This window comes from Diabrotica undecimpunctata, chromosome 4 (assembly GCF_040954645.1).
Source record: "Diabrotica undecimpunctata isolate CICGRU chromosome 4, icDiaUnde3, whole genome shotgun sequence".
In the NCBI taxonomy this organism is placed as follows: domain Eukaryota; kingdom Metazoa; phylum Arthropoda; class Insecta; order Coleoptera; family Chrysomelidae; genus Diabrotica; species Diabrotica undecimpunctata.
The window spans coordinates 16,685,576-16,705,941 of record NC_092806.1 but is presented as its reverse complement, the minus strand read 5'-3'; the positions used below and the strand labels follow the sequence as shown (position 1 = coordinate 16,705,941).

General features: G+C 33.0%; 1 protein-coding gene across 3 annotated transcripts in view; it reads right to left on the bottom strand.

The window, feature by feature from the left end:
• Positions 1-20,366, bottom strand: part of LOC140439241 (neprilysin-1-like) — a 61,917-nt gene that overhangs the window by 15,307 nt on the left and 26,244 nt on the right. For all 3 annotated transcript variants that reach the window (XM_072529034.1, XM_072529032.1, XM_072529033.1), the window contains exons 6-10: positions 20,098-20,303; positions 14,395-14,574; positions 13,828-14,039; positions 10,422-10,638; positions 6,318-6,500 (exon numbers count right to left, since the gene is read on the bottom strand). In XM_072529034.1, the coding sequence (XP_072385135.1) occupies positions 6,318-6,500; positions 10,422-10,638; positions 13,828-14,039; positions 14,395-14,574; positions 20,098-20,303 (998 nt within the window). The remainder of the gene's footprint in view (positions 1-6,317; positions 6,501-10,421; positions 10,639-13,827; positions 14,040-14,394; positions 14,575-20,097; positions 20,304-20,366) is intronic.

Sequence of the window (20,366 nt, the reverse complement as noted above, 5' to 3'; positions counted from 1 at the left end):
TTCGGGGTCTTCCTCTCTTTCTTCTTCCAATCGGGCTCCATTCTGTGATTTTGTTTATCCAGCGTCCTCTGTCCGCTCTTCTGACGTGGCCGTACCAGGATAGTCTCTTCTCCTCTATATAGTCGATTATGTCTGATTGCACTCCCATTCTCCGCTTAATCTCTGCGTTTTCAATTCTGTCTCTTTTTGTAAGTCTACAGCTTCTCCTCAGGAACTCCATTTCTACTGCTCTTATTCTACCTCTATTTCTCTTGTTTATTGTCCAGTTTTCGGACCCATATGTCAGGATACTTCTTGTCAGGGTATTATATATTCTCTTTTTTGTCTTTATCGTAATGTTCTTATCCCACAACAGTGAGTTTAGTTGTCTTATACAGTTTCTTGTTTGTCTCAGTCTGTTGTTTATATCTTCTTCTGTTGTTCCCTGGTTCGATATTATGGTTCCTAAATACTTGAATTTATCTGTTCCATTTATTTGTCTTCCCTCGTCTATCTCTAGGTTTCTCATATCCTTGTTTTCTGTTGTTAGGTATTCGGTTTTCTCTAAGTTTATTTCCATTCCGTTGTTTTTATATTCTTCTTCTAGTTTTCTGAGCATAAAGCTGAGATCTTCTTCATCTTGTGCGATGACTACTTGATCGTCGGCAAAACTTAAGGTGTATAGGTATTCGTCTCTTACTGGTATGCCCATTCCTTCGCACTTTCTCCTCCATGGTTTGAGTGTCTTTTCCAAGAATATTTTAAACAGAGTAGGGGACGTAGCACAGCCTTGTAGAAGTCCTTTTGTCGTCTTAAATGGATTGTAGGCTTTATTTCCACATTTAATAGCTACTTTGTTTTCTTTGTATAGTGCTTTAACTGCTTTTATTAGTGTTTGTCGGATTCCGAGATCATTCATTGCTTCCCATAATTCGACTCTAGGTATTGAGTCATATGCTTTCTTTAGATCAACAAAGGCCAGATGGACCAGTCTACCTTTTGCCATTTTCTTCTCTATCAGTTGTTCTAATGTGTACGTATGATCTAGGCATGATTTTCCTACTGTGAACCCTGCTTGGTCTTCTCCAATTTTTCCTATTATTTCAGTTTCCAGTTTTTCCTTAATAATTTTCCCGTAAAGTCTACCTACCGACGATATTATACTAATTCCTCTATAGTTTTCACATTTTTTCCTGTTTCCTTTCTTATGTATGGATGTGATGTATGCTTGTGTCCATTCCGCAGGTATTTCTTCTCCATTTAGTCCTCTTTCGAACATTCTATGTAGCATGCGGAATAACTTTTCCGTTCCGTTTTTAATTAGTTCGTTTGGTATTCCTCCGGGTCCTTTGGCTTTTTTGTTCTTCAATGTCTTGATTGCCCTCTTAACTTCTGCCAGGCTTATTTCTATCTGGTCGTATGCCCCATTTCCTGTATGTTCTATATTCTCTTCCTGAAATTGGGAACGGTTTTCTGTAAGTAGTTCTACGTAGTATTCTTGCTACTCGTTTTCACTAATTTTGCCGATCTGGGTTTTCTCTGTCTTATTTCGTTGAAGTGCTTTTAATATTCGCCATGATTCTGAATTTCTCGTTCCTCCGATATGTCGTTCTATCTCTGTGCATGCTTGTTCCCATCGTTCGTTCTTTTCATTTGTTACTCTTTTCTTTACCTCTCTGTTTTTCGCTCTATATAGGTCTAAGTCTTCCTGTTTTTTGGTGTTTAGGTATTTTATGTGTAGTTTTTTCTTTTCTTTTATGCATTTCAATGTGTCTTCCCTTAATTTGATATTCTGATGGGTGTTCCTTTGGTCGTCTTCTCCAAGAGCTTCTAAGGCCGCTGAAATCAGGCAGGTTTTTATGTGTTCATGCATTTCATCTAACGTGTCATATCTGAATTCTTCTAGTTTTTGGTCTAGTCTTCTTTTGTATAAATCTTTTATTGATTCTTCCTGCAATAGATGTAATTTGAGCCTCTTTTCGTTTATTGTCGTTCCCGTTGTAACAATCGATGTATGTTTTTGTTTTGTCCAGATATAGGGGAATTCCATCCATGCCACCACAAGTTTGTGATCTGTTCCACACTCTGCCCCTCTTTTCACTCTGGTGTCTTTCACTTTGATGGAGCTTTTGTGGTTCATGATAATGTAGTCAATAATTCGAAAATAACGAATAATAAATAAAAATAAAATTTTGCTTCTACAGTAATGAGACTCTGTACGTGTTATGGATTCTATAAATCTTTTGATGCAGTTTCTTTTTTCATCATTTTTTGGGCCCACTCTATTGCCACCTTTACGTTCCCTGGGTAGCTCCCCAGTAATAACAAAATTTCTTACAATTATTTGTATGCGATCCTTGCTTAAATTTGTGATTCCTAGAAAGGACTTGGCACATACTCTAATCATCTTACCCTCACTCAAACGTACATGGTATTTTATCGACACTGCAGCATGATTAGACTTTCCTCTTTTTGGTTTCTGTCTCTTACAACAAGTCAATATTAGAAGGTCTCGTTTATTTTTATCTTTTGACTGATAAAGGTAGGCATGACAATCTATCACTTGATTCATCGTAAGTTGGTGCAATAATACGACAATCCGGGTCGTCCGTTATGACCACAAGTTGGAAAGGCCGACAGCGCTTTTGGTGTATTTCTGTAACAATACAACTCTTTTATTAAACTTTTCTGTAGCCCTACCCAACGTTAAAACGCAAAAAACAAGTGAAACTTCATAAAAAATGAGACGATTGTCGCAGAAGTCTAAAATCATAAATTTTATTATGAAGCACTTACCTAGCAAGTTTATCCACATTCCTTTTATGTGTTTCTGACTGAAGAACTTTTTTGCGTCCTTTTTCCTGTAGACTAGGTTTAACAAAACAACCATTTTCACTTACTAACTCCATAAAAATAAAAAAAACTGTTCCTAATTCGCCAAAATGCAACTACTGTTTAATCGATTGAATAATTATTAGACTTCGGCAAATATGCATATTGCATATTTTGCATATTGTGCATATTTTATGCAAATATTTCATATTTTGGCATATTTGTATAAAAGTTTGCATAAAGTGCATAAAAGTTCAGATTTTTATACTGTATTTGAAAATTTTTAAACATACCAATTTATTTCAATTCTTGTATAAAATTTTGTAGTCATTTTAATCAAGAAATGATCTAAGTACGTAATCTCTACAGGTACAAAACATTTACAATTTCAAAGAAGATCAATTTAAGTAGCCCTCAACATTCTTAGAAAGTCTCGGTCACTGAGGCATTCAGTTATTGGATAATCGCTAAGGGTTCGCTCATTTGCATTTTATGATCTAATCCCCAAATCTATCTACAATTTATTGTATCTTAACAGCAGGTAAACGGCTAATAATTTTGTTCCTAATTTAGGGATTTTCCAAAATCTCCCAGTTTATTGAATTAGGTACCTAAACATTTCTAATTTGATGCTCAGATTTGTAAATCATTTTTGTTTTGATATTCAAAGCGTAAACACTCGTTGTGCGTAACAAAAAGGAAGATTGTGATTTTATAATGCCTAAAACAACCAGTGCTTCAACTTGGATTAAACCTTATAAAGAGCTGTCTATGGATATGGGAAAAATCTACTGTTTAGTCTGTGGCAAAATTGTAAGTATCTAATATTTTCTATTAAATATCTAATATTTCATACATACAGGGTGTTTCCAAATGACACTTACAACGTTTGACTGTAGATAATTCTCGAAAAATTGAACAAAACGATATAGTTAATGAGGGGTCAAACTTATTTACTTTTCGAGATATAGGGTGTTAAAATTAAAAAAAATTAAATTCTTTTAGTTAATAACAACAATAACTTTAAAACCAATAAACGTATTTACTTGAAATTTAGTACTCGTAGGTTGTTTTTAAATGAAAAATAGCTTCCTTTAGTGAGAAAAAAATTGTCCATGGTACAATACAATGGTGTGTATTTAGAAAAATTTTTCACCTTTACTTTTTTTTATGAAGTCAGCTATTCTAAAACACAATTATTTTTATTGTAATTGAATTAACAAAAAAAAAAACTTTTGTTGAATTTTAAAATAAGTTATATGATGTACTAATGGTTAGTAACAAAAACTAATTTGTGGATTAATACTGCATTTAAAACACTTTGCGAGTGTTTTTTTTCCAAACCAGTTATTTGATTAACCAAAAACACCTTGTATATTTTTATATTTTAAAGGTTGGGTTAAAATAAAGGTTTTTATTTTTATTTATAGATAGCATGTGAGAAGAAATTTCAGATAGACCAACATGTGAGAACTGCTTCACACATTGCAAAAAAAGGAAAAATAGGAGGAAAACATCAAACTTCAATGGCTAAATGTTTCCAATCTACTTCAAAAAAATTAGATGAGCAAGAAACTTTTAATGAAGACTTGTGTCGCGCATTAGTGTCTGCAAACATACCGCTTTCAAAATTAGCAAATGTAAATTTTAGTTCGTTTCTAAAAAAATATTGCAAACTTAATGTTCCAAGTGATCGGTCTCTAAGAAGAAATAATGTGAACGGGCTATACTCGTCGGTGTTAATTAATATTAAGGAAGAAATTGCAGATAATTATTTTTACATATCTGTAGACGAAACCACTGATTCCTCAGGAAAGTATATTGCTCATTTATTGATTGGTGTTCTTAAAGAAGATACCTTACCAAAATCTCATCTTATTTCATGCCAGCAACTTGAGAAAACAAATGCTTTAACAATTTCGCGTTTTATACAAGAAACATTAGCAACTTTTTTTCTTCCGACAACTATTCCTTAAACAGAGATTAAACAGAGTTGCAGAGGAAATACGAAAAAAGTTTCCTCTTGTAAATACCATGATCTTCAGTGTCAAAAAAGTATTTCTTAAATCTCCTATAAGAATTCAACTTTATAAAGAAATGCTACCTAACATTCCTCTTCCACCACAACCTATTTTAACGCGATGGGGAACATGGTTAGAAGCAGCTAATTTTTATGCAGATCATTTTGTTAAAATAAAGAACATAATTGATACGTTAACAGATGAAAGTTCCCAATCTCTTTTGGATTCTAAACAAACTTTTCAGAGTAACTTGCTTCAACAAGAACTTTCATTTATAAAATCAAATTTTAGTTTTGTTCAAAAAACAATTACTCAGTTAGAATCACCAAAACTGTCATTGTTCGAAAGTACAGCATTAATAAAAGAATTTGCGTCATGTTGTCGGAACGTTAGAGGTAATATTGGAAAAGATATTTTAAAAAAATTTGAAGCTACTATGGAAAAAAATAAAGGTTACCATATTCTTTCTGAAGTAGTCAGTGTTCTAGCTGGAAATATTTCGGAAACAATTAGTTTAGAACCAAATGTTTTGGTTAGTTTGAAAAATGCTCCCGTTACATCAGTTGAAGTTGAACGAAGTTTTTCCATATATAAATATATGTACTCAGACAGAAGCCACAAGTTTTTGTTAGAAAATTTTGAACACCACTTGGTCATTTATTGTTACCATAATTCTAAATAAGTTTATTCATACTTAAAAATGATGTAGTTACTTAAAATAAATGTAAATCTTAATGAATAGTAGGAAATATTTAGTTATGTACACTTTTTTTTTTAAATAAAATTTTTACTATTTTACGATTTTTTTATTTATTTGTATGCATATTTTGTAAAATATTTGCATATTTTCGGGTAAACACGTGCATATTTATGCGCATATTTTCTACATTTTTATTTGCATATTTGCCGAAGTCTAATAATTATTAACTACAGAAAATTTGTTTCTTCAACACAGCTGTTGTAGTAGCGTGTTCGTCACGTGAACCAACCGCCAAATTTCATTGGTGGTAGAGCAAACAGCGAGTTTTGCAGGTAAACATTCAAAGCAAAGAGCAAGTTCTGCGAATAACTGTAGTTTTCTCGACAGCGTTTGTATGCTAAAGAACGAGTTTTGGAAAATTCTAATTATATCATTTAATCCCTATTTAAAATTAAAATAAACTTATCAAAAAAAAAAAAAAATTCGAAACTTCTGTCGACTAGCGAGTTTTGTAAATAATGGCCTCATTTATTCCAATGTCAAAAAATAATGGGGCTAATAAATTCTCCAATTTTAGATTAATCAGCCTAATAAGTCATGCAATTAACAACTTAATACAATCAGTAGAACTTACAGAGATTACAGAGCTTATAGATTACAAAGCCATATACGACCATATATAGACTTTTGTGCTAAGCAACTAATACAAACTAAAGACTATCTAATTATAATTTAATATACAATGTAATTTTATGTAAGTTTTATTATATTTGAAAGAAACTAACCTGATCGTATTCCTTGCAGAGGGTTTCTTTGTTTGTTATCAATTTTGGATATCCTATTCTTTCATTTATTGCATCTGCTTTTTCTTTAGCCACTGTTCTAGTCTCGTCATCCATCCAGTGATTTTCGGCTAAAAGTTCGTTAAAAGCTTCTCTAATGGTATGTATCATTTCCAGTGCAGTCTCCTAAAAACGATATTATAATATATTACAGCACATCAAAGTAATCTAGGGGGTAAAAACAAAATGCAAGATTACAGAAGGATATCAAATAATTTATTTCAAATATTTTTAATAAAATGTGTCCCGAATATTAAATAAACATTTTTTCTTAGAATTATTGAATTATTATTATATGGTCTGGAATGACGACCAGCCACAAACAAAATGAGGATGGAAGCTGTTCACTGGGACGCAAACTTTGAAAACTCGGCTTCTTAAAAACCCAAACACAATGGAACCATGTGGGTATCCTTCTAAGTTGTTGTAAACGCTGTTTTACAAATCTATCAGATGAGAGACGGCATGAAAATAAAACAGTGACTACTCTTATCAAAACTGACACATTACATTGAGTATAATTAACTTTTTCACAACAAATTTCTTGGTTTCTCCAAACTAAACACGCCGCGTCTGCTCTCAATAAAATCTCTCCCAAACCTCCATAACTTCACTTACTGCACAATTAACTGCTACCATACTACACATTTTTCCATAAAAAAAGCGAAAAACGAAAATCCATGACGAATTTGAAGCTAAATTCAGACTGACACCGAAACCAACTGCCTTTGACAGCGGCCTCACTGAGAGTGATGTAATTATCTTTAAAAATCATTCGCCTCCCTGCATACTTTTCCCATCGAATTGAGTAGATATTTATTAAACGCGCAGTATTAAGCGGAAACGATCAAAGAAATACTGAAAAAAACGCATCTGTGATATATAAACAAACTTTAAAATGTGTTTATTATCAATTCGGCGACGCAAAAAGGATTGAAATAATATTTCGGTGTTTTAATTTATACAAGGTGATTTGAAATGCTACAAAAGTACAAATTACATAAATTATTTTGTTTTGTTACTTGGTAATACAAAAAACTCTTAATAATTTAATTTGATCTGACTGTCAGATCATGTCAGATCAATGTCTGAATTTAGCTTCAAATTCGTAATGTATTTTCGTTTTTCGCCTTTTTTCATGGGAAAATGTGTAGTATTGTGGCAGTTAATTGTGCAGTAAGTGAAGTTATGGACGTTTGGGAGGGATTTTATTGAGAGGAGACGCGGCGTGTTTAATTTGGAGAACCCGAAAATTTGTTGTGAAAAAGTGAATTATACTCAATGTAATGTGTCAGTTTTGATAAGAGTAGTCACTGTTTTATTTTCATGCCGTCTCTCATCTGAGAGATTTGTAAAACGGCGTTTCCAACAACTTAGAAGGATACCCACATGGTTCCATTGTGTTTGGGTTTTTAAGAAACCGAGTTTTTAAAGTTTCCGTCCCAGTGAACAGCCTCCATCCTCATTTTCTTTGTCTCTGGTCGTCATTCCAGGATATTTCCGCAGTTGTTTGTGTGGCAGGGAATCTAAATGCAGTTTCAACACCAGAAATTTCACAGAAAAAAAAATAACATTTAGTGAAATTCAGGTAATTTTTTTGTTGAACTTTTAAGGTGAAAATAGACATTTTCCATCAATAATTGCTTGCGTAACAAGTTAAGAAATTGTAATAAGTAAAACTATAAATGTGAGTGGCTAAGCTGTCATATTAATTATTCTCAAAGTTTTAAGATTTGGTATTGATATATGACAGTTAGCACTATTTTTTTTTTGATAGTTGACAAATACCTAATCATAATTGAGATCTTGTTCTGTTTTTGTTTTTTAAAAAAGGTTAACCTCTATGCATAGTTTTATTTAAAAAGATATTTTTCATTTGTAATAATTTATTTCTGCTACAAAAATCGCGTATTAACAATTTTAAGTTCTTATAGTATCCATAACTTCTAAAGTTTGTAAACCAATAGTAACATAGTAAGTTTGTTTTTTGTTATTTTGTATTGTAGCATTTGAAATTTATTGGAATCCCCTCTTATATGTGTTAATTGAAATCCCCTTATATATGCATTATAATAACGAAGAATTTTTCCAATGTTTCTTAGTTCGTATCCTTCAATTTATAATGTTTCGTTCTTTTTAGGTCGCTGCCGTCGATAATAAATTATTTTATTGTTTATTTATGTCACAGGCGCAAATTCTTCGATATTTCTTTGTTCAAACCGCCCGATATTGCGTTTTCAAATTAATCTACGTCTTAATTTTCGTTGTGTTTTGTTTATTTTAGCGTTTTGCTTATTCTAACTTATGCGAGCAATTTTTAAAGATAATTTCAACACTTTCGTTGGAGCCGCGGTGATTTCCAGCGTTATGTCCAAATTCATCCATCGAATTTGTGGTTTTCTGTTTTTGGTCCCTTTTTATGGAAATATGTAGCAGTGAAAAGTAGTTTTGTGGCAGTTAATGCTTCGATTGATGTTTTGAGTGAGGATTGGAAGAATCGTCGTTTCCATCCTCGTTTTGTTTCTCCCTGTTTGTCATCCAAGCCTTTTTGGCAGTTTGGAGATGGATTTGTTCGTGTGTTCGTTACGCAGAGAGTGTAGCCCAGGTCTACCCCCAGTTAGTTGCAGTTATGGTTCCAGAACATTCAAAGTGTGATTTGGAGAATTAAGGTAACTTTTGTTTCAAAAATTAAAGTAAAGACAGACATTTTTTTAAATAATATTTTGCTTTCATACAGGATAAAAATTTGTAATATTTAAAGTAGTAAATTTTATGGTTTGACTTTAGCTGTCATTTTATTTGATTAGTTTTGTTTTAAATTTAATGTTAACATATGACAGTTTGCTTTATTGTTTTCGATATTTATTTGTTTTGTTTGTTTTAAAGAAAGGTTAATCTCTGCGCGATAACACTTGTAAGTTTATGTAGTATCTCCAACTCCTGGAGTTTGTAAACGGTTGACATGTAAGTTTTTTCTGTACTTTTTTTTATTGTGACTATTAATATAGTGTTTTTATATTGTCTATTTTGTAACTGTTTGTGGTGACACAAAAATAAGTGTTAAATTTTGTTTCTTAGCATTTTGTTTATTCCTTTTTTTAACAAACCCTTTTTTTGAGTTTCCATTTGGAAAAGAATGGTTTTTTATGTTTAATAATTATATCTCCAGTTACAACTAGCTGGTTGTAATAGGTATAATTAGGCACCTCAAGTGGCGCTCTATATTAAATTTCTTGAGGTATTTCCGGTTTATTTTCATTCTGTTTGTCCCAAAAGATTTATGACCCTTTATTTCATTTTCTGTAGTTGCCTCAATCCAAACCCCCTTGTCTTTTACTTATCCACGACCCCAGCTCTCCAACTAACCCCTGAGTGCCCGTTCGCATATGTTTCGATTATTCTGCTTGCCTTTCTCCAACCCCAGTAGTTTCTTCCCCCAATGTTCTACCCTTAATAGTAATACCCATGGTAGGCAAAATATTATCGTTACAGTATTTTATTATTACTATTTATATTTGTAACTGTTTGTGGTAAGATAACAATAAATATTTAATTTTTTTCCCTAAACCAATTTGTTTATTTCTTTTAAAAAAGCTTCTAACCCCTTTTTGTATTTTTTAGGAAGGAAGAGCCTTACTTTCATCCAGCAGGAAGATTCTTTTAAGCGGGGTCCTTACTTCAAATAGCTTAAGAACCTTCTTGTATTGTGCTTATCCAGGAGATTCATGTAAGTATCCCTTTTGTTTCATTTTTGTAGTTACCCCAATCCAGTCCCCTTATTTCATTCACTTATCTGCGGCCCAGCTCTTCAGAAAAACCCTGAGTAGCTGTTCGCAAACGTTTCGGTTTGTTTTCCTTACCCTATCTCTAGACCCGTAATTTCTGTCCCCATTTTTCAACCCCTTATATTAGTACCTTAGGTGGTAGGCAAAATAATCGATACACTTTCAGAACGATTTTCGAATTGAAAATCGAAGTGGAAGTCAAAATAAACTTTTGTACTAAAATTTTGGTTAATTCCCATTAAAAATAATAAATTATACTTACTTTACTTAAATGATCGAAATTTTCTCTAATATATAAGGCACCTACAGCCATGCCCATCTTTTTGTTTGTCCATTCCACGCACTGTGCCCATCGGTGGCGTTCAGATAAAACTCCTTGTAGAATTTTTCGAAACTCCACACGCTCCTTCTGGTAGTCGTCCACCAAGTGCGTAGATAATGACATTACTAGACGCCATAAAACGTAATTGTGGATAATTCTGCAACAAAAGAGAAATTAAATCTTTAACATAAAAACATAGATTATTGCTCTTCCTTTTCTTTTTCTGCCACTCCAATCGGATATTATAAATCATCATCTTTCTTGACTTATTTACTGCTGAGATATACAGCTTATTTGTAATACGTTGAAACCATACTTCCATGAGGCTATTTATCGTCAGGATTTAATTTCGTCTTCGATTTTTCGTGTATTATATTTTGAATCCGGTTCTTTCTCGTGATCTCTGCCAATCAAAGCACTTTGCTTTAAAACCACATTGGTTTTTTTCTTCGTCTATTAGATCTCTATCAAGAAAAAGAAGAAATCCTATCAAGAATCAAGAATCGAACAAGCAAGGAAAGCATTCATGAGCATGAAAACAGTTTTTACAAGATCAGACCTTAGTCTGCAGCATAGAATCGGAATGATCAGATGTTACGTTTTTTCTGTCTTACTATATTATACAGACGAATGTTGAGAATTCCATGGGTACAAAGAGTTACTAATGTTAAGGTACTTTGTCGCCTGTGTAAACAAAAAGAATTACTAAGAATAATCAAAGAGAGGAAAATGTAATACTTGAGTCATGTGTTGAGAGGCGGAAGATACGAATTACTTCAAGTTATACTGGAAGGAAAAGTACGGGGCAAAAGATTAGTAGGAAGATGTCAGAACTCGTGGCTGAAAGACCTGAGGACTTGGTTCGACCGCTCATCCGCAGAAATCTTTCGTGCAGCAGTTTCCAAAACTACAATTGCCAATCTTTGAAAGGAGACGGCGCCATGACAAGATTAGATCTCTCAAAATTCTTCTATATGTCCTGCAAATTGTAGTAGTAGTTTCTGAATTCAACCTAATCTTTTGTTTTATATATTTAAGATATTATATAACCACGTTTCTATTCTTTAGACGGAGGGTATTTATTTAATATAGATTCAAATATGTATACATACATATAATGCATGACTGGTCCGACAATACTAGAGAGCGGGGTGAAAGCGGCTTTAAAACAGTCAAAGTTGCAGTCTCTCTTATGCTATTTGCGTTTTCAAACGACCGTGCTGCCAACTGCCAAAACTGATAACTGTCAAAATAGATAACTAATAAAATAGGGATAATGTCAAAAATTTGAATAAATTACAATTTAAAACTGGTATAAATATCATGAAATTTTAAAAATAATGAGCTTGCTTGCCCTTGGACTAGGGGTCTTTTAAAACCCCCTATAAAAAATTAAAATGTCAACAAACGATATCCCTATTTTGTTCGCCATCTTTCAAAAAAAGTGCTGCCACCTATAGTCGTTTGAGAACGCGAATTGTCGCATGCGTTCGACGCAAGCGACGCGGTGTGAACTCGTCAAATGGTAACTTAATACAAGCGGTTTGCCTATGCGTCCGACCACAAGAAATCCCATGTGTCTGCTATACTCGGTTCGCTATTCCCAGTCCGAACTGTCTAGTGAATTTAGTAATTATTTTTTTGCGAAGTTGGTTACTTTTTGACAGACTAAAAGTGGCTGTAAATTACTATACAACCAAGCACACATACTCATAGCCAATATTAATAGTAAACAAACTAAATAGTAAATAAAATAGAACTTTACGAATAACCGGCAATCAATATTTATTTATCTGCACCATATAACAAATAGTTATGTTAAATTATAACAACTAAACTATATTTTTTAAATATATACTACCCAAAATTTGATGAGTTTAGTATACACTTCCACTATTTAGAATAATTCTTCTTTTTTTAAAGAAAGAAGTCTGCAATAGTAGGATACTTGAGCTATTAATACTGAGAAGTAGGAATTGTTGTGTTGTAGGTTTCCGACAATGAATCTGTCAAAATATGCCCGAGCTAAGCGAATGGAGTTTACATCGACTGCATAAATAATGCGTCCTATTCACAAAACACTAAATAGTTGAGCGTTTGTAGTTTATTGACATGTGTTCTGTGAGAAGAAAGTAGTGTTTTTGTTTATAGAATAAAACATTGAATGCATATTTTTGTTTTTAATTTAAAAATGTAAATGTAACCTAACCATGATGGGCTGATTAACTCATAGAGCTAATTTCTGGAAGACCAGAGCTGTACAATCCAGTACATAACGATTATGAGGATGTAAGTAAAGCTGGATTTATAGTTTGACGGACTGTAGACGTAGACGCACTGCAGACATAACAAACGGACTGTAAAAAATATTATTTCAATTTATAAATCGACGGAGTAGAATTTTTTCGCATAAGTAGAAACAGTGGCTAGAGTTGGTGACCATGGTACTATAATATCCTTTTATTATTTATTATTAATATTTTATAAATTCTTAACGTTCATTGTAACAAATAATCAACAAAATCAAAATTCTAATATGTTGATAAACAACTTTACAAAATGGTGGGCGCGGGCCAGACAGTTCACTTTGGTTGACAGCACAAAATTCTTCCTTTTGATTGGCCAGAAGCAAGTAACGCACTGTAAAAGATGAAAGTTGGCCAACTCTTCCGTTGCAGTGCGTTTCACTTACGTTCCGTCATGCGTTTACGTTCATTTACAAATAACAGTACACAAAATTCTATGTTGATCTTTTTCCAGTGCGTCTACGTTTACAGTGCGTCAAACTATAAATCTAGCTTAAACGGACAGCGTGTGGCAAATAATAGCAGCCAGCTTTAAAGATAACAAAACAGATGTTTATAAAGAAGAATTTTTATTGAGCGACACAAAAAATAAAAATACTGAGTATAAAGTATTGTAATTGAATTGTAGTGTAGTACAAACTATCACCAGTTCTGCTATTGAAATCTCTTAATATAATTTTATTATCTCTCGTGTTGTATCACTGTTCGTTATTTCATCATTTAAGTTTTCGATGCAATTGACGTATGTTATTTAGCAGATAGCAGAAAACAAAACGTAAGTTTCTGGCACAATTTGCCTAAGGAAACAAGCCCTAACGGAAAAAAATCCAGTTTCTTGGAAGGGGATTAAACGTAGGGTTAGCTGCCCTACTCCATAAAGCAGCTATTGTGAAAAAATCTAGTAGCAGAGGGCAGATTGAACGCAAAAAAGTTTCTCAAAACGAATATGTATCTTGGGATTTATAACACACAAAAAAAACTTAAATATTTATGTACCTGTAAAATATTTTTAATTGATTTTCAATTTAATTCTAAATTACCTTCTATCCGTGGTAGACAAAATCTTTCCCAACTCGACGAAATAAGATATCCCATAAGCTACGATTTGTTCGTCCTCATTTATATTCATATCAAATATGGTTCTAAAATACTCCAGCCAGTTAAATTTGGGAACTAACTTGGCTAAATCTTTAATAGACATCTTCTTATAAATCATACTAGTATCGTGTCTATCTTGTTCTGGAAGCGAAGCCTAAAATATGAGCGTAGATTAGTTGTAAAATATTGCTCGTCGCCGCCAAGTGCGACTCTAGCATTAGTCTATATGGCCGTCATTTATTAAACAAAATGCTGTGAATATAGAACACAAGAATAGTACCTATATTAAAGTATGAGTGGATATTGAGGTCTTTAAAACACGCGCGATTTTTCGAGCACGACGACGAGCCGGAGTGTAAATGACCTGTAGACTGTAACAAATAATAAAGATTCATAATTTACGATTTGTAGTAGGAATTCTCCTGAAAAAAATACCAAAAGATCTAGTGGTTAAGACACTTAAAATGTTATATTGGAAAAAAAATCGTAATTGTTAAAAGTATACATACATTTGCTAGTTGTTTTTCGAATTCGATAACTTTTTGGAGTTCGTCACCGGCTGTAGTTTTATTGGCACCTAGAAGTATTGCTATATTGGTCATATATCTATGATATGCTAAAAGATCTCCCTTGCTGCTGGGTTTTAAATAATAGTCTCTACTTGGTAGAGCTAAAATAGACTGATCCATCTGTAAATAAAACTTAATTAAAAAGCATTCTGAAACTGTTTTCTTGTAGCATGTCTAAGTTAAATGTAATGATTACGTTATAGTCAAAGGTCGGTATGCAGTGTGTTACAGTCTTAACATATCACCAATAATCCCTCATTATTTTTATTACAATTATTAATAAAACACGAAATATATATTCTATTTATTTTCGATATATCTCAGCTCAAATAAAACGAGTTTTTTATCTCGTCCGTTTTCCGTTGAGACGTCTGCTAAAACAGGTTGTTTCTTTTGGTATCTAAACACGCTTCGATATTATGTTACCGCCAATTCTCCTTTTCTTAATACAAAAAATTATCAGTTTTAAGACCACAACTGGTCATAAATGTTTTATCCTAGTACCAACCGCTTCGCTAATTCGTTACAAAAAACAACAAAATTTTTTGTCTACCAGTAATGTTTATTTGTTCTCGGAACTCGTAAAAGGTCAAAAAGTCTTTGAGTTTTATTGATTTATTATTATGCAGTTTCTTCGTAAATGTACAGAAAAAGTGGCTTTTTAGAATCCACTGTTGGGACGTTTAAAGTTCTTTAAATTGGCGGTTCTTTTTGCTATAAAATATTGGATTGAAGCGGCATTCAGAGACTTCGTTCTTGGTTCCCGTGCTGGACAGTAGTTACATTCCAGACTCCTCTCTCAATTCCCGCTTGGGATAGTCATGATGACAGTAGGTACATCTCGACCTCTCAAGATTTGTGTAAAAATACATGCGCTCTACGTAAACTTTCGTTCGCACATAGCAGAAAAGTAAACATGTTTTAGTTTTAGTTAAATAGGTTTGTAAAAATATCTTTTGTAACAGTTTTACGTAAAATAAACTGCCCTTTAGTTCATCAAGCATTATTATTACCATTTCGACTTTAAAAATTGTGTCGACGAAGGATTATTTAATCCAAGTCTATATACTTAGCCAGTTCCAACGTCTGGTCCGCTACTTGCGTTGTAAAAAAACAATTCACAACACAGTCTCTTCCCGGTATGACTAGTTTATCTTAGGTTTGACCAAATCCTTTGGCAAACCCCGAAATAAATTTCAATTCCGGCCTTTGGCTGAATTGTTTTGAATCAAAGCTAGAAATTCCTAACTTTTCAGTCAAACGTCGAACGAAAAATAATCTCTTTCGGGCTTTGCCTAGCTAGACGATCCTAGAAGCGACTGACAGACTCGGTCAAACGACAAAGATTACTTCTTCAGTTCAGGCGCACATACATGCATAATTTGTAATCAGGTTGTGCATGTTGTGTGAGCTGACAGCACACTTGTTGTAGAATAAAAAGCTGCTGGAAAATTAAAATAAAAATACTAGGAATAATATATGGAGTCCTAAATGATGATAGAAAGGAAAGTTTAACATTTAAGATGCGTGGGATATATTTTAATGATAAAAACCTGTGGGGCAGAGAAAACGGAGATGACTAAAAACGCTTTCTAAACGATATAAATTACTGAAATAATGTGGAGCAGCAATGGCAGAACAATTAACAATATTAATTAATAAAATTATAAAACACAATAAAATGCCGGAAGAATGGATAACGGGCGAACTAATTCTACTATTCAAAAAAGGAGATAAAAAACAGCCAGAAAACTACAGAGGTATAAACTTGTTGATGATGAACTGAAGAAAAGAATCGGCTTTGGATGGGCAGCATTTGGAAAACTGAGAGAAACTTTTAAAAGTGAGCTGCCCACATGCCTAAAGAGAAAGGTATTTGATCAGTGCGTCCTCCCAGTTTTGACGTACGGAGCAGAACCACTTACCTTAACAAAAGCAGCAGCTACCAAACTGAGAGTCACGCAGAGAAGAATGGAGCGGTCCATGTTAGGAATAACTCTGCAAGACAGAATAACCAACGAAGACATCAGGAGAAGAACCGGAGTGACTGACATCATCGAGAAGATAGCCAGACTAAAATGGAGATGGGCAGGACACATAGCCAGAATGACAGATGGGCGATGGACAAAGAGGTTATTGGAATGGAGGCCAAGGGAAGACAAGAGAAGCGTCGGTCGACCACCTACAAGATGGACTGACGATTTAAGAAGACTCAATAAAAACTGGATAAGAGAGGCGCAAGATAGACGGGGTTGGAAACATGAGGAAGAGGCCTATGTTCAGCAGTGGACTATTGAGGCTGGATGATGATAAACTTGTTAAATACTACGCTAAAACTTACAACTAAAATTTTACAAGTGCTAATAAATCAGAGGATAAGTTTAGGAGATGAACAACAGGGTTTTAGTAGTGGAAGATCGTGTACTTACTAAGAAATCACTAGAGTATAATAGACCAGCATTTATATATATGATTCACCTAAAGAAAGCGTTTGACAGAGTAAGACTTAAAGATATTATCCATCTTCTGTATAACAGAGAAGTTCCCCTAAATATTATAAAAACTATCGAAAGCATCTACCAAAACAACAAAATGGAAGTCAGAATATATGGACAACTTACAGAACCTATAGAAATAGGCAGCGGAATAACACAAGGGGATTCATAGAGCACCATGCTTTTCAATTTGATCATGGATGAAATCATCAAAAGCGTTAAAAAGAAAAAGGATACAGAATGGGAAACAAATAAATCAAAATACTCTGTCACGCAGAGGGCGCAATACTGATAGCCCAAGATAAAGATAGTCTACAAAGATTTGTCCACAGATTTACCATAAGAGCAAAAGAATTTAATATGACAATCTCATCTCAGAAAACTAAAACAATAGTAGCTAGCAAAGAACCAACCAGATGTAAAATAGAAATTGATGGCATCAGTATTGAACAAGTAATGGAAATAAAATACCTGGGAATTACACTGTCTAACTATGGAGACCTGGACAAAGAAGTGAGAAATCAAGTACAAGAAGCAAATAGACTGGCAGAATGCCAGTAACACTATATGGCGAAACTATATAAAGCCAGTGTAAGACCAATAATGACATGGTGACAAGATGAAACAAGACCCGACACAGCCACAACGCAAAGGCTACTGGAAACTGCAGAGGTGAGAGTACTGAGAAGAATTACAGGAAATACTCTGAGAGATCAAAAGAGAAGTGAAGACATTAGAAGAAAATGTAACGTACATTTTGTGTATAAATGAATAGATACAAAATAGAAAAAAAATGGAATAACCACATAAGCAGAATGGAGATAGCAAGAGATAAGTCACCAATTGGCAGAAGAAACATCTTACGACCGCGCAAAAGATGGATTGACAACCTTCCATCGATGTATTAATCCGCCAATGAACAAGCAGAATTGCTTATAGGAAGAAAAAGAAAAAAACGATATGGAGGCAGATTCACAGGTATTGCAAGTAAGCACCTAGGGAAGACTGATACTGATTACGGAACGCTTAACGGATCTTTTAAGGGAAGCCAATTTACGTCAAGCACACAAGAGCTATGAAGAAGAAGAATGCGTTTAATAGAAGCACGATTCTTTTTTTGTCAGTTTCTTAATGAGTCGGCTTCTGATTAAATACTGGAGTCTTATTTATACTTAAATTGCTTTAGATGCTGTCAAGCGCTCAAAGCAAACAAAAATGGTATTAAAAATATTTAAAATAAATAAAAAATAAGGTTTATAGGCGAGCGGTTTACCCCTATAAGCAGAGCATCAACCGACTAAAATTCTTTTTGCATGTCTAATGCACCAAACCTTTTTTATTCGATTCTATATATTTTTCCAAGATGAAATGTATTTTTTTTTTTAATTTTTACAAGTGGGCCGGCAATTGTTATTAACAAATAACTTATACAAAAAAGCAATTTCACTGAATTGTTTCGGAATCAATTTTTTAGGTGTATCTCATCAAAATAAACACTTTCTCTCTCTTGATAATTTTTCGAAAAATGCTTTCTTTTCGAGTTATTTGCATTTTTTTGTTGAAAAAATGCCTTAATTAGTGATTTTTGGGATTTTTTTTCCAAAAAACTACTAAATGAATTGCAATTTTACAAATAGATTTATAATCTTTAAACCGTCGAGTACAAGTTAGAATATTTTGACAAGGATAAATGGTTTCTATCTCGCTAAAAACGTGGACCCAAATATTTCGAATATGCCTTTCGAGAGTATCCCGCTAAGCGTGTACAGCGGTTAAGGTGCTGTAGGCGCTAAAAAAAATGCATCTAATGAAAAATTACCACCTTGGAAACCAGCATTACTACAACATTACTTAAGAGCAAAGTGGCAAATAAATGAATGGATTCAAGCAAAAAACAATATTATTTCATCTCTTGATCCATTAACCCATGGTTGGACAATGGAAAATAATTGTTTCGATTTTAATTATTTTGAAGGCGAAACTAGTTTAGATATGTTACAAAAGTATTTCTGCTCATGTACCGGAAAATTTTTTACAAAAAATTGTAATTGTATTTCCTATAATTTAGAATGCTGCGCAGTATGTGCATGTACACCAGAGAAGTGTAAAAATGTAAAAGACGACTCTATTGAAGACAATGAAATCAGCTTATTAGATGGAAATCCTGTTGCTGTTGACGAAAATTTTCAAATTATTGACAATGAAAACGATGTATAATTAATATTATATTTTAATTTTATTATATTTTTCAATGAAAATTAATTATATATTGCTTAATGTATTTCACTGTAATAAAACATTCAATAATATAGTCACCACGTATATTAAAAGAAAAATTACATTATTATAGCATTGTAAAAAATTAATTTTAATTGTTTTAATTATAATATGTCTATATAAAAATAATTAGAAATATCTTTTTTTTTAATAAATTGTACGTAATATTTGTATTGAATTAATTTTTTAAATTCAAACAAATATTTCTACGCGCCGCACGCCTGTATCGCCGCAACCGCTGTACACACTTAGCGGTAGACTGTTCGAAAGGCATATTCGAAATATTTGGGTCCACGTTTTTAGCAAGATAGAAAAAATTATCCTTGTCAAAATATTCTAACTTGTACTCGACGGTTTAAAGATTATAAAGCTATTTGTAGAATTGCAATTCATTTAGTAGTTTTTTAGAAAAAAAATCCCAAAAATCACTAATTAAGGCATTTTTTCAACAAAAAAATGCAAATAACTCGAAAAGGAAGCATTTTTCGAAAAATTATCAAGAGAGAAAAGTGTTTATTTTGATGAGATACACCTAAAAAAATTAATTTCGAAGCAATTCGGTAAAATTGCTTTTTTGTATAAGTTATTTGTTAATAACAATTGCCGGTCCACTTGTAAAAATTAAAAAAAAAATACATTTCATCTTGGAAAAATATATAGAATCGAATAAAAAAGGTTTGGTGCATTAGAAATGCAAAAAGAATTTTAGTCGGTATATTCTGTTTCTAAGCGTCTTTTGAGGGGTAAACCGCTCGCCTATTAACACAATTATTATACTTCTTTTCATTTTATACAATTTAGCTCAGTTAGTTTACATTGGTTGATAGATTATCTAGTTTTTTTTTATATAAAAAATTCTTGCTTGTTTTACCTGAATAATGTTCACAGAACTATTTTTATCATCTGGTCCAACCCATTGCTCGATAAGTAACCCTTCGTTATAATAACTTCTTATTAATCCGATTAGAATTTCGACTGAAAATGACGGTACGCTCCAGTTTTGTTTCAGAACTGGCCAGCCTCCCAGTTGGTTCAACACCTCTCTAATTGGCCTGTCTCCAGTCTTTCTGATATTGTCTGTTAACATCCACAATTTTGTTAGTGATTTAATTTGAAAAAATATTTTAGTTTATAAAATAA